The sequence below is a fragment of the Elgaria multicarinata genome, chromosome 2 (genome assembly GCF_023053635.1).
Source record: "Elgaria multicarinata webbii isolate HBS135686 ecotype San Diego chromosome 2, rElgMul1.1.pri, whole genome shotgun sequence".
Taxonomy (NCBI): domain Eukaryota; kingdom Metazoa; phylum Chordata; class Lepidosauria; order Squamata; family Anguidae; genus Elgaria; species Elgaria multicarinata.
In genome coordinates this window covers 125328109-125340720 of record NC_086172.1, presented here as the reverse complement: position 1 = coordinate 125340720, position 12612 = coordinate 125328109, and the positions used below count along the sequence as shown (strand labels likewise).

Below are 12612 nucleotides of genomic sequence, written 5' to 3'. Positions count from 1 at the left end.
AATCTGCTACCTAAGAGAGGCCACTTCACCTTGCCTAATGGTAGGGCTGGTCCTGGGAAAGAGGTCCTAAAGATGTGGATTCCCCAGAGGACACAAGCATGATAACAAAGCAAGAACCAATGAGGTGTGGTGGTTAGAATGTTGGACTGTGACTTGGGGGATCTGGGTTCTAGTTCCCACTTGGCTACGAAGCTCAGTGCGTGACTTTGGGCCCATCACGGACTCTCAGGCAGGATCTACACTACTGCTTTAAAGTGCTTTATAACAGTTTTGACAACTGTTGGGGCCCAGGACACACTCCATATACCGTTTTCAAAACTCTTATAAAGCACTTTAAAGCAGTACTGTAGATCTGGCCCAAGCCTAACCTACTTCACAGGGTTGTTGTGAGAATAAAATGGAGAAAAGGAGGATCTTGTAAGCCAACTCAGATTCCTTGCAAGATGGACCTAAATCTAATAATAAACAAATAAAAATAATAAAGTTGTCAGTCAGGTGTTCTTGGGATACGATTACACCAAATATCACAGAATATAGCATGAGAGCAATTTCAAACATACTTTCCAAAAGGGCTTGGGCAAAACCGTAAAAATGACCCAGTTTGCTCCCAGTAGAGATGTTTCTCTCTGACAGGTTTCAAAGATATTTTGAATTGCCTCATCAACCCCTGGCTTTTTCAAGCATTCAGCAGGCCTCTCTCCATTCCCATTTGCAGTCACACACACAATAGCTTTCTTCCCTGTGGCAAGCATGCAGCCAAGACGCTTGATGAAACACAATAGGAAATGCGTCATTATTGTTAATTGCTGCAGTATTGATTCTGGATCCTAGGGGCAGTTCCTGTTTCTTCTCCACTGCTTCTTTTATAGCAGTGACAGCTGAGATGGCTCTTCATGTTGTAAAAATGTGCTTCAATAAAAACATCCAGGCATTGGGGTTCCTTCTTTGTACAAAAGTCAGCAGCTGTGGAACCAACTGACATCATTATTATTATTATTAATATTATTATTATTATTATAGTATTTATACCCCACCTTTCTACCCCAAAATGGCACTCAAGTAGTAGCTTGAGCATAGCATAGTAGCTGCAAATTCTTTGTGGACTAACAAAGCTGTGGTTCTTGACTCTGGAAGGTTTTGGGAAGGCCCCCCTACCATGCTCACAACCAAAGAAAAGCTGCACAAGTCACAGCATAGCAACTACAGTCTCAGGTTAGATAACATAGAACATTTTGGTCATATCCACTGTGCCTCATTCTGTTTCCACATTAATTTGCATTTCCCCCCCCAAAAAAAATATGGCAGCCAAGTTGATCACCGGTGCATCTAGGGATGACTGCATTACCCCAGTTTTAAAATCTCTTCACTGGCTGCCAATTAGTTCCTGGGCGAAGTGCAAAGTGTTGGTTATTACCTTTAAAGGCCTACATGGTTTGGGTCCAGGCTACCTGTGGGATCACCTTCTCCTGTACAATCCGCCCTGCATACTCAGGTCTTCTGGGAAGAATCTACTTCAGTCAACCAAAACTAGATTGACAACTGTTACCCAGAGGACCTTCTCTTCTGCTGTTCCCAGACTGTGGAATGGCCTGCTGGAGGAGCTTCGGCAACTTGACAGTCTTTTAGAATTTAAAAAAAGCGATAGACTGATCTATTCCGGCAGGCCTACCCAGTGAAATTTTAGAATGTTTTTAGGATGTTTTAATCATGTATATTATGTTTTTAATCAGTGTTTAATATTCATTGTTGTTCCCCGCCTCGATCCAAGTGGAGAGGTGGGTTGACCACGATCTTCTCTTAGATTCCCTCCATGACCTTGGACTCTGTGGCTCTGTCTATAACTGGTTCGCCTCCTATCTAGAGGGTCGCTCTTTCAGCGTGTCGGCTAACGGCAGCTCGTCCTCCTCCTTTCCCCTTTCAGTAGGGGTTCCGCAAGGCTCGGTCCGCTGCTGTTTTCTCTATACATGCTGCCCTTGGGTAAACTTATTCAATCTCATGGCCTCCAATATCACCTGTATGCCGATGACACACAACTATATCTCTCATCTCCGGAACTTTCTCCTGATGTCCACGATCGTATCTCAGCATGTCTTTCAGATATCTCAGCCTGGCTGCTTCATCGCCGTTTGAAACTCAATATGGCAAAAACTGAACTGCTTGTTTTTCCTCCTAAACCTTCTCCTCATCTCTCATTCTCTCTTACTGTCAACGATGTCACGCTTACTCCGGTCAAGGAAACTCGTAGCCTTGGCTTTATATTTGATTCCTCGCTCTCCTTTATTCCTCATATCGAGGCAGTAGCTAAATCTTGTCGTTTCTTCCTGTATAATATTGCCAGGATTCGACCATTTTTGTCTGTCTCTTCTGCCAAGACTCTCGTTCACGCACTGGTTATATCTCGGTTGGACTACTGCAACCTCCTCCTCTCTGGCCTCCCCTCATCTCACATCAGTCCGCTGGTCTCTGTCCACCACTCTGCCGCTAAGATCATCTTCCTGGCCCGCCGCTCTGACCATGTCACTCCGCTTCTGAAATCTCTTCATTGGCTCCCAATTCACTCCAGAATCCAATATAAACTTCTCCTGTTGACCTTCAAAGCTTTTCACGGTCTAGCTCCTGCCTATCTCTCCTCTCTCATCTCACACTATTGCCCCGCTCGTGCTCTTCGCTCCTCTGATGCCATGCTTCTTGCCTGCCCAAGGGTCTCTACTTCCCTTGCTCGGCTTCGTCCATTTTCCTCTGCTGCCCCTCATGCCTGGAATGCTCTTCCAGAACACCTGAGAACTACCAACTCAATCACAGCTTTCAAAACACAGCTAAAAACTTTTCTTTTCCCTATAGCTTTTAAACTTTGAGCTTGTTCTGACTCTATACTGTTAGCTTCACCCTTCCCGGTGCCTGTTTACACTTCCCTGTGCCTGTTTGCATTCTCTTTCCCTCCTTATTGTTTACTACAACTTTATTAGATTGTAAGCCTATGCGGCAGGGTCTTGCTATTTACTGTGTTATCTGTACAGCACCATGTACATCGATGGTGCTATATAAATAAATAAATAATAATAATAATAATAATAATAATAATAATATTGGACTTCCTCTTCCTCTCCTCCCCTTTGCAGCCCCTTACACACCCCAAATCTACTTCAGAGGGTCCCCCAACACCAGGTTTCCTTGCCAGGATCAAATGCCTGATAGCAATCTTTAGCAGCCACCCCCCTGAATTTAAACCAGAGCAATTGCCTTGGCTGGAAGCAATTAATTGGTTTCATTGGAAGCTTCTTAGTTTCATTGAAACTGTGAATTTATTTAGATTTATTATATGTACTGAACCCAGAGCTGATAGAGTCTTTTGTTGTGATGCTCATGAACTCAATCTTGTCAAGAAGCTATGTCATCTGTTAACTATCGATCTTTATTGGGACTGTAAAGGCTTGTAGTTAATTACTGGAATTGCTGCAATAAAAAGTTTATTAAGACTTGTGCGTCAGCTCCAGGAAGTCCGTTTGTGACAGGGAGATGGAATCCCTTCTCCCATGGGTGTCCAATTTGCAGTAGATGCCATTGGATCTAAACCCATGTGACACATTATTTTCAAAACACAAGAGTCTTGATTTATCTTTTTCCAGCAGTATTACCTTGATTAGTATATCATCTTGTGACTAAAGTCCCAGGGGTGAGGTTGTTCCAACAATAAACTGTATTGTGCCAACAATGTAAGATATATAAGATATATATTTATCAGAATCTTTTATTATTTATTCAAAATTATTTTTAGGCTGCCTTTAAGAGAGCAGTAATGGAGGAATAACAGGATTATCAGAATTCCAATTTGACAGTAAATACTGTATGGGAAATGAATCTTAACAGAACACACTGCATGAGAAAAACCACTTACAGGGATAATAGAAATTGAATGGCCATAGTTAAGTGATAAAAGTTTGCTGATGTCATTCAATGCGAAAAGGGTGGTAGGATAATTAACTGTGCATAGAGCAATGTTACACCAGGGTCAACTGAGTCACTCCTTTTCTGGACAATAATGTTAGTTTATTTGTCACATAACTAATACTGCATAGTAACGACCTATAATAGCAATGTCCTCAGTACATCTCTGTTAGACAGATATTAAATAATTCCAAATTTACTCTCTCTTAGATGTTGTGAGTTGCCCAGGTCCCATCCCACCCCCCTCAGGTGTAGACTGAAATGGCCACAGTTTGGATGAAGACACCATTTATAATGTTTTTTAAAAATAAATAAGTAATACATGAGGAGGAGGCAGCAGCAGCAAAGAAGGTCAAAGATGCTCAGGGCCAGTCCGAGCCATGGTTTAGCATTGTCAGAATGGGCCCCTATGGGTGGGATGCTCTACTGTAAGGATCTAGAACAAAGGTAGGCAAATGCAAGCCTAATATGCTATAGCCAGCTTGCCAAGTGCTCCACGCACATGTGCACCCACACCATGCACAAGGCCTCACAACTCCATGGTCCCACTTCTGGTGACTCACCACTAGGCCTACCCAAGGGTTGGGGGAAGACAGCAGAAGTCCTGCTGAGCTGAATGCCTTCCAACATCCTTTCAGCTGCCTGCTCCAGTCAAGAGCAGTACTGGCCTTGTATAGCTACTTAAAGAAGGTGCCCTTATCTGCCTGCATTGAACAGACACACAGTTTTCTCTCTAATGTGCAGTATTATACCATATTTGGCTACATGTTCTGCTTCAATCTGGGATGACAGTTTCAGTTAATGGTGAAAATAACATCTCCAGCAGCCCCATGGAGGTTGCTAAGATGGGAGAGAAAGGAAAGGGAAACCCCCTCTTGTCTAGTTAGAGAACAGCATTGCTTGTTTCTCATGAAATAACTTTGACAGGGGTGAGTCTGTGCTTGTAATCTGATGGCCACCTGCAGTGTTATTTTTGTACAGCTTGTAAAGCGGCACCCATGGCAATTGCATGGTTACTGAGTGCCACCAGAGGGAGCCAACGCACTTCAAGTCACATGTCAGTTAATGGAAGTCGGGATTGCATAACTCACCCTTTCCCCAACCTATCGCCCTCCAGATGTCTTGGCCTGCAATTCTTCGCATTCTCAGCCAAGTGGAGTTGAGGCCCAACACAGCCAGTTGGGGAACTCTAGCCTCACTTAACCCATGGCAATAGCAATCCCACAGATCCCACATTTTTAATTTCAATTTTTGTGAGATGGTGGAGATGAGGAAACAAGAAAACAATTTGATTGTCACTATGTGCAGCTCGCCACTGTTACTGCACCCGGCCAACTGACGGCACTGTTCTACTGCAATCATGACTGCACAATAAATGTCTCACATACAAAAACCCTTAAAGAACCTTGAAGGAGTCTTCTTCAGCATGGCACCCTCCAGATGGGTGTTGGGCTACAACCCCCATTGTCCCCAGCAAGCACAACTGTGCTGTCTGGGGATGATGGGGAATGTAGTCCAACACCCATCTGGAGGGCACCAGGTCGGAGACAGACGCTCTAAGCTTAGGCTTGTGGCTCACTTTGACAATGTAGAATCTTGGCGAAGCACATCGAAATGGAAGTAGAGTCAGCTGTTGTGACAGGAGGGGATGGAAAGGAATCACAACATACAAGGCAAAGCTGCTCATTTCCCCTCGGGAACAGTAGCTAAACCGCAACCCTCCACAAAGGAGGGTGTCCCATTCAGCATCCACCTTTCCCTTGGAAAGCACACATTGCAGACTGTCAGCCCCCTTCTGCCTCTAGGCACAACCACTTGGCTCCTGCAGAGTGGAATGATGGCAAGCTGCGCTCGGAACCTCCCTCCCACTGGGAGGCGCAAGAGTTCACTTTTTGTCGCCTGAGGAGGAGGCGCCTTGACGCGACGTCATGATGTGAAAGATGGTCTCCCGGAAGTGCTGATCCTGGCTCAGCCTCTTGGCCGCTTGCTTCAGCTCTTCTAAGTTCTCAGCCTCTGAGTACATGAACGATTGCGACTGCTGCACTGAAAACAAAAAGAGGACACTGCGTTAACTCCAGAACTACGCCAGGCCCAAGGTCTGCTAAGAGTAACCGGCTGTGGTGTTGAGCGTGGAAGTTATTCTGCCGAGCCCCAATCAATGAAAAAGAGAGAGATTACGGCCCACCGAGGTGGTGTTTAGCAGAAATCACAGAGGCCTCGCAGCTTACCAGAGTCCAGTGCCACAACCTATGAAGCCCAGTCCAACCAACCATGTGGGGCACACAGGTCCATCAGAACCTGATCCCTGGCCAGGTTTTAGGGATGAAATCTCTCAGGATGCCAGTGCACTCAGCAGATTCACCTTCAAAGTGGACACGGGCTTGATTTTGCCCTCAGGGCTGGCCCTACCATTAAACATGGTGAGAGAATAGATTTGGGGCTACCATTAAAGGACAGAAAATTGCTGCTGGTCATATTTTGACCCACTTGGGTGGTAGTTTTGTCTCAGGCTCCAAAATAGCTTGGGCTGTTTCTCTTTTGTCCTTCAATATCTGATCATCAATCTTTGTCAGTAAGGGCAGGGGTTAGTGTGGACTAGGCATAAGAAAACTAAACACATTGCATCACCTGTTTCCTTGCATATTTAAAGTAACATAAAACAGCACAGGGGCCAAGCACAGCCTGCAAGGATTCCGCCCCCAACACTTTTTCCTTCAGCTCGGGGATGGCTCAACGGTGGTGTAAGAACTCTACAGTGGAGTTTTTACACCACTGTTGAGAAATGTGATGTCTGGCGGGAAAACTCCACACAGTGTTTTTTTGGAAAACACTCCACACTGAATATCAATGCTGTGCAGAGAAGAGTTCCTGCACAACAGTTCTGTTGCGTGTTGTGTGGCAGGCTACATGAAGTTTTCTGTTGCGATAACTTTTCCCACTGGCACCCGAGTTCCCTGACAAGAGTGGTGAAAGGAGCAAGTGCCCCTCTAGGAGAGCCGCCGGGATTGTTTTTTTGCAGCAATGGCTGATGGGATACCATCGGGAGGACCGGGGCAGGAGAGAGGGTGGAGGAACTGTCAATCAAACATTGTGATGGATTTTACTCAACACCACAGTAGCCCACAGTCACACAACAGTGGGGTTAGAATATATTGTGTGGGGAGTACCTCCTAAAAACTCAATCATTGAGTGGAGTCTTCACACTGCCTTGACTACATGTTGTCTGAACTGAGCCGATGAGTCATGACATGGTGGCTGCATAGGGCTTGGCAAAGCCTTCTTTGGACCTGTGTGGTCTGCAGGCCATCATGTCATTGGTAGAACAGGAGGAGAAGGTTGGAGCTCACATCTTTCCCTGCTGTGTGAAAGGGCCCCAAAAGTAAATTGGCAAGACTGTGGTTTTTCCTCTCCTACCCTCCACCTCCCATTACTCCAGCTGGACCAACACAAAACTTTTGGAAATTCCCAGTGCATCAAACCAGAAGCTGACGAGAAGCACAAATTGGCTTGAGCTTTATGGGCTCCCCATACAATCTTACTTAGCATAGATCAAGCTTATGTGGCATCACGAACAGGTACATTCACACAATCATTCCAGCTTATAGTGAAAAAGCAGGTCATCTTCATCATGTCAAGAAGCAGTTGTGTGAACTGACTATGAGTCTCTCTCAGAAAAAGAACCAAGAAAACCATGGCAGAGAGCAATCATCGTTTCCTCCTGCTAGAGGGAAACAGGAAACCTCTTCCGGACTTGATCTCAAAGAAAGAGAATAATCCTGGTTTTCACTGCTATGTCAGTGGGAGCGTTAAAACAAAGCCATGTATATTACTGTGCATAGGTGGAAAAGGGGTATCAGAGCTGTCTCAACTATTACATTCAAGTGTTGGGAGACAGGACCATCGCAAATCCTGTACTTTGCACCCTCACAACCCCACCACGACCTCCACATTCATAGACTGTGAGCTTTTCTACACAATGCATGTACTGTGCACTTGTGATTGCTTACTCATGGTTGTTTATGGGTTCTTTAGATGACACTGTGATCCTTCAGTTTCACTTCTGTTTTTTAAGAGCACTTTCCCCAGTTTTTATTTTTTTGGAGAGGGAAAATGGGGTATTATTTCTGAAAGAGAAAGAACTATTTGTGCATCTGCATTATTCCCCTATAACACAGCTCCACCTAGAGGTTATGTAGCAGGAAAGCAGGAAAGGAAAAGCTCTGTAACAGAAGACGGGGGAAACAGCACCTACAGTCAATCCATGAATTGCTGGATCGTCGTCGGTGAAATCGGCAGCTTTTTATCCGGCGGGTGGCAGCCTTGTGGAGGTACACAGAGTTCTTCATGATCACTGGCATCTTGGCTTCTAGTTCAGCATTCCGGATGCACTCCTCAAAGAACTCTGGAGGAAGAGGATACCAAAGGGAGACACAGTTATTAGATGGGCCTTCCCCATCCAATGGCCATGCTGGTTGGGGTGTGTGTGATGGGAGTTGTAATCCTACCTATATGGAGGAAACCAGGCTGGGGAAGGCTGGCTTAAATAGACACCCTTCAAGCTGATGTAACACCCTGGGGATGTCCGAAATTAGTCTATCTTTTAGAATGTGAATTCTGAACGTTTTCAAATTTGGCATTTGAAATTTGACTTTGACAGATGCTTTCATAAAAGCTGGATCTTTCCTCCTCTGGATAAATTTAAAGGCAATTAATGTTAGGTATGAACTTGCTAAACTTTTCAGTTTTACCAGCTTGTTTATTTTTCTGAAATCTCTAACAACAATATCTATAAGAAAACGCTGAAAGAAGTGGGGGGGAGAGAATTACAGAAATGAGAACAGTAATGAGATTTTTAATAATCTACTCTGAACTAGGAGACCTGGCTTATTGCCCACTAATTGCCTCTCATAGATTTCTGGGACAGATGTTCCCCAGGGCAGTGAAAGAGGTACTCCACGTTTAGTTCTCATCTTGTACTTGTTTTATCCTCTCAAGTTAATTTCGGCATCTTGGGCAGTGGATGGGGGCAGGGAGTGGATTCAGAACACAGCGTGACTCAAAGCTTAGCAGGATTCAGCTCTAGAAATTGCTGCAAATGCCATGGCTCAGTTTGCATACATGCGGTAATGTGCTTAGAACATGTGAAGCAATGAGCCCACTCCTCTGAGCATGTGCAGAGTGCCACGCTCCATTACATATGCTATGGCTTTCAAATAAAAGCTGGCTAGGAGGGTGCGGGGAGTTGTAGGACTTCTTTCTGTCTAAACAGGCATAAGAGTGAAGCTTTAATGTCACATCTAGTTAGGCCATCATTTATTATGTCCCCACATGATGGCACCCTGAAACCTTTGTTAGTTAGGTTATATTTATTTATTTATCTATCTATTTATTACATTTCTGTACCTCCCAACAGCTGAAGCTCTTGGGGCAGTTCACAAGATTTAAAACCATAAAATGTAACACAACAAAATACAATATAAACATTTTAAAAATACAGTGCGAGAGAAAATAAAAAACCAACATTGTGGTGATCCCTTTTACAATCATTCGAAGTAAACCGCCAGAGCAGTGCGCTCAGCACTCTTGAGAATCCAGCATATTCAACTCTTGACTGGCATTCAAAGGCCTTGATTAGCTGGTCCAGCTTTTCCAAACCTGATGCCGTCTTGGCCATGAGGTGCGTTATCCACAGTCAGCACAGCCAATTCCCAAACCAGGTACCCTCCGGATATCTTGAACTGCAACTCCCATCATCCCCAGCCAGCATGGCCACCAGGGTAGGGAAGGCTGGGCTAGGCTAACAAGGGGGTGGGGGCATCTCTTCCAGAGGTTCATCCTTATTTGGGGGCAGTGGCACCACTGGGGGACTCCACACGCCAGCGGTGGGGGAAGGGCGGCTCCACTCACTTTTCAGATTGCTGACATCCGCTTTCATTTTTTCCTCCTTCTCCTTGTTCCGATGCTTACAATTCAGGCCTTGCTCCAGGCTCTGCAGGGCCTCCTCAGCCTCTTGCAAGCGCCTCTCCAGGTCCATGCGCACCTTCACTTCTGCCTGAGCAGGAAGGAAAGGAGGCAGGCTAAAATTGCCATATTTTAGTTCGATGCCACTCCGAAAGTTTGCTTTAAAGCCAACTGGACATGTTTAAACAAACATGGCTAAATGTTAACTTCTTAACTATTTAGTTTTACTGTTGGGACAATTGGAACGATACATGACTACATCGAATGAATGGTATATTAAAGGCAGCCATCGTTCTGGTTGCAATTCCTGCAAGCCAGCATTGTTAGTAGGCTTGTGAGGATTCTTGGCCAAGGCACCCTCAATGGGCTCCCTCCCTCCGTGAGTCTAGGATCTCATTGTGCCATTGTCCCCAGTGGCTATCGCCCCTCATCCACTTTCCCATCATTGGTGCCACGTGCTTGCTTGACAGGGAGCCAGGGAGCCAGTAGGCCACGGCATCTCCTGCTCCTCCTTCTCACCACCGCCATTGCCTGGGCCAGAGGGAGAAGCAAGTAAACAAGCAGGTTGCCCTGGTGAAGAGGAGGAGCAGATCCAGGGAGCTCTTCGCAGGGGGTGCCCAGCCTTGAAGCTGGCCCTGTGGGAAGTGCAAAGGAAGGCAACGGCTGGACACCTTTGAGGAAAGAGGCACATCCTTTGTAACGTTCAATAGGATGACCTAAGTTACTCCACCTCTCCTGATGTATCACTTTTAAACATGGTTTGAAGCTCTTACTTATTGTTTGTATGAATTACTATATAATTTTTTTAAAAAACAGAATATATCTTCAGGGGAGGAAGAGAGAAGGACGGTGGGGTTGCCTATCACGCTCACAACAGAAGCCAAAGGAGTGCCCGGCAGCACGTTCCGACTACCTTGAGGTCTCTCTCGGTCTGCTGCTTCTCCGCCGTCAGCTCGGAGAGTGAGTTCTGTAAGGCCTGCGACTGGGAAGAATAGAACTCCCGCTCCTTCTCCAGAGCTCGGGAGCGCTCTTCGTTCTCCATCATTCTGCAAAGCAGCCCAGCAAAGCGGGTTGGCCCTCATCCCGTTGTGTCTGCAGCGTTTCCTCCCTTTTGTTTGTAGGGCTGCTAGGTGGCAACCGGGAGACTGACTCTGTACCTTTAAACTCCCCGATGGAGCAGGGGTGCCTCCTCTTCCCCTCCCATCCCCCCCTATCTTCCTCCTCCTCTCACTCCCACCTACAGTAAAGAAGCTGGACTCCCAGGGCCTGTGGCAGGAGGACGGGGAAGGGAGGGGCAGGAGGAGCAGTGGAGTCTCCTGCTTCCTTGGGAAATTGAAAGGTAAAGGGCCCATTTGGAACTCACGCCCTTTCTCCCCATCTTACCTTTTCTCTGCCAGGAGCTTCTCCTCCAGCAGCTGGTGCATTTTCTCCTCAATCTGGTGCAAGTTGCTGTGCAAGCCCCCAGCAGCATCACCGGGTTGCTCACTTGGGCTTGCCTGGGGCCGCAACGGGCTTTCATTCTCTTCCAGCATTTCCAGAGTCCGCTGTTTTTCCAGGGACAGCTCCTGAGAGCCCAAGCAAATGCATTAAGCAGCGGTCAAGCTTCCTTCCTTCCTCCCCTCCCATGTCCCATACTTGGATTAGGTGCCCTTCAAAACACTTCAAGCAAACCTTGTGTTCACACAGTTGTGGTATCTAATGTAGCCACATTGTTTCCTGGCAGGGCTCCTGTGCCTTTAACACACACTTAGGGAGGAGAAACATAGCAGCTTGAGCTCTCCCCCACCCCACCGTCACTCCACTTCCCTACTTGAAAACAGCTTTACCTGCTTCATTTCTACCTGTAATGCAGCTTTTAAAGGCACAGTTGCTTTGCCAAACAGAAGCTGGCAGCCTCTGAGATTACATCATCACACAATAAATGTGTTATGTGAACAAATGAAAAGGAAATTTTGCATTTGAGAGGGATTTTGAGGGTAAACTTTCAAGACAATTGTGCCTCAGGAAAAACAGTATTGTTAATGCACCCACAAACACTTAAATATAACCCTTTAAAGTACCAATTTGCACCAAACAAGATGTAACTGTAGCAGATGTGATTCATTGTATGTGTCTGCCATGTTCACACATGAAGAAACAGAGAAAAGTGGCTAGGCAGAGCTAGCTGAAGACACTTTGCTGTCTGAGGTGGCGCAGAAACCCCAACGCCACCTCACCCTCAAGTCAAGGTGCACAGTACCCAAGGGCAGCCAAGTTATTTTGGCACCTGAGGCAGAAAGACCCACAAGCACTTCTCACACTCCACAGCAGTAAAAATACAACAACAATAAATGAAATCACTAACAATCTACTGCCCTTTCAAGATAACCCAGAGCACTTGCCTGGGGCAGACACTTCACTTTGCACTAATGGTAGGTCTGGCTCTGAGTGAAGGGAAGTATGGTACAGAAAGGGAGAGGGCTCCTGCCCCTTTCCCACCTGTGTTAAAATTAGAGGGGGAACAGGTGTGTGTGTGTGTATGTAATATTAGCAAACACCCCCCTGACTAACCCCCATGTTTGCCAAATGATGACCCTTCCTGTAGCTTTCTAAATAGCAGCTAAGCAGGCCATCAGAAAAGGTAAAAGGGAGGACTGCCTCTTCCCCCACCCCAATAATTTAAGCCTTTCATCTGCTCTTTTTATTGTTAAAATAACACACCATGGC

General features: G+C 45.9%; 1 protein-coding gene across 1 annotated transcript in view; it reads right to left on the bottom strand.

Annotated features, from left to right (window-relative positions):
* Positions 1-3786: 3786 nt before the first annotated feature.
* The window catches only part of PLEKHD1 (pleckstrin homology and coiled-coil domain containing D1), a 36495-nt gene continuing 27669 nt past the window's right edge, over positions 3787-12612 (bottom strand). Inside the window, exons 9-13 of the mRNA XM_063117586.1 lie at positions 11290-11471; positions 10820-10952; positions 9853-9997; positions 8198-8347; positions 3787-5988 (exon numbers count right to left, since the gene is read on the bottom strand). Of these exons, the coding sequence (XP_062973656.1) occupies positions 5831-5988; positions 8198-8347; positions 9853-9997; positions 10820-10952; positions 11290-11471 (768 nt within the window). The 3' untranslated portion in view covers positions 3787-5830. The remainder of the gene's footprint in view (positions 5989-8197; positions 8348-9852; positions 9998-10819; positions 10953-11289; positions 11472-12612) is intronic.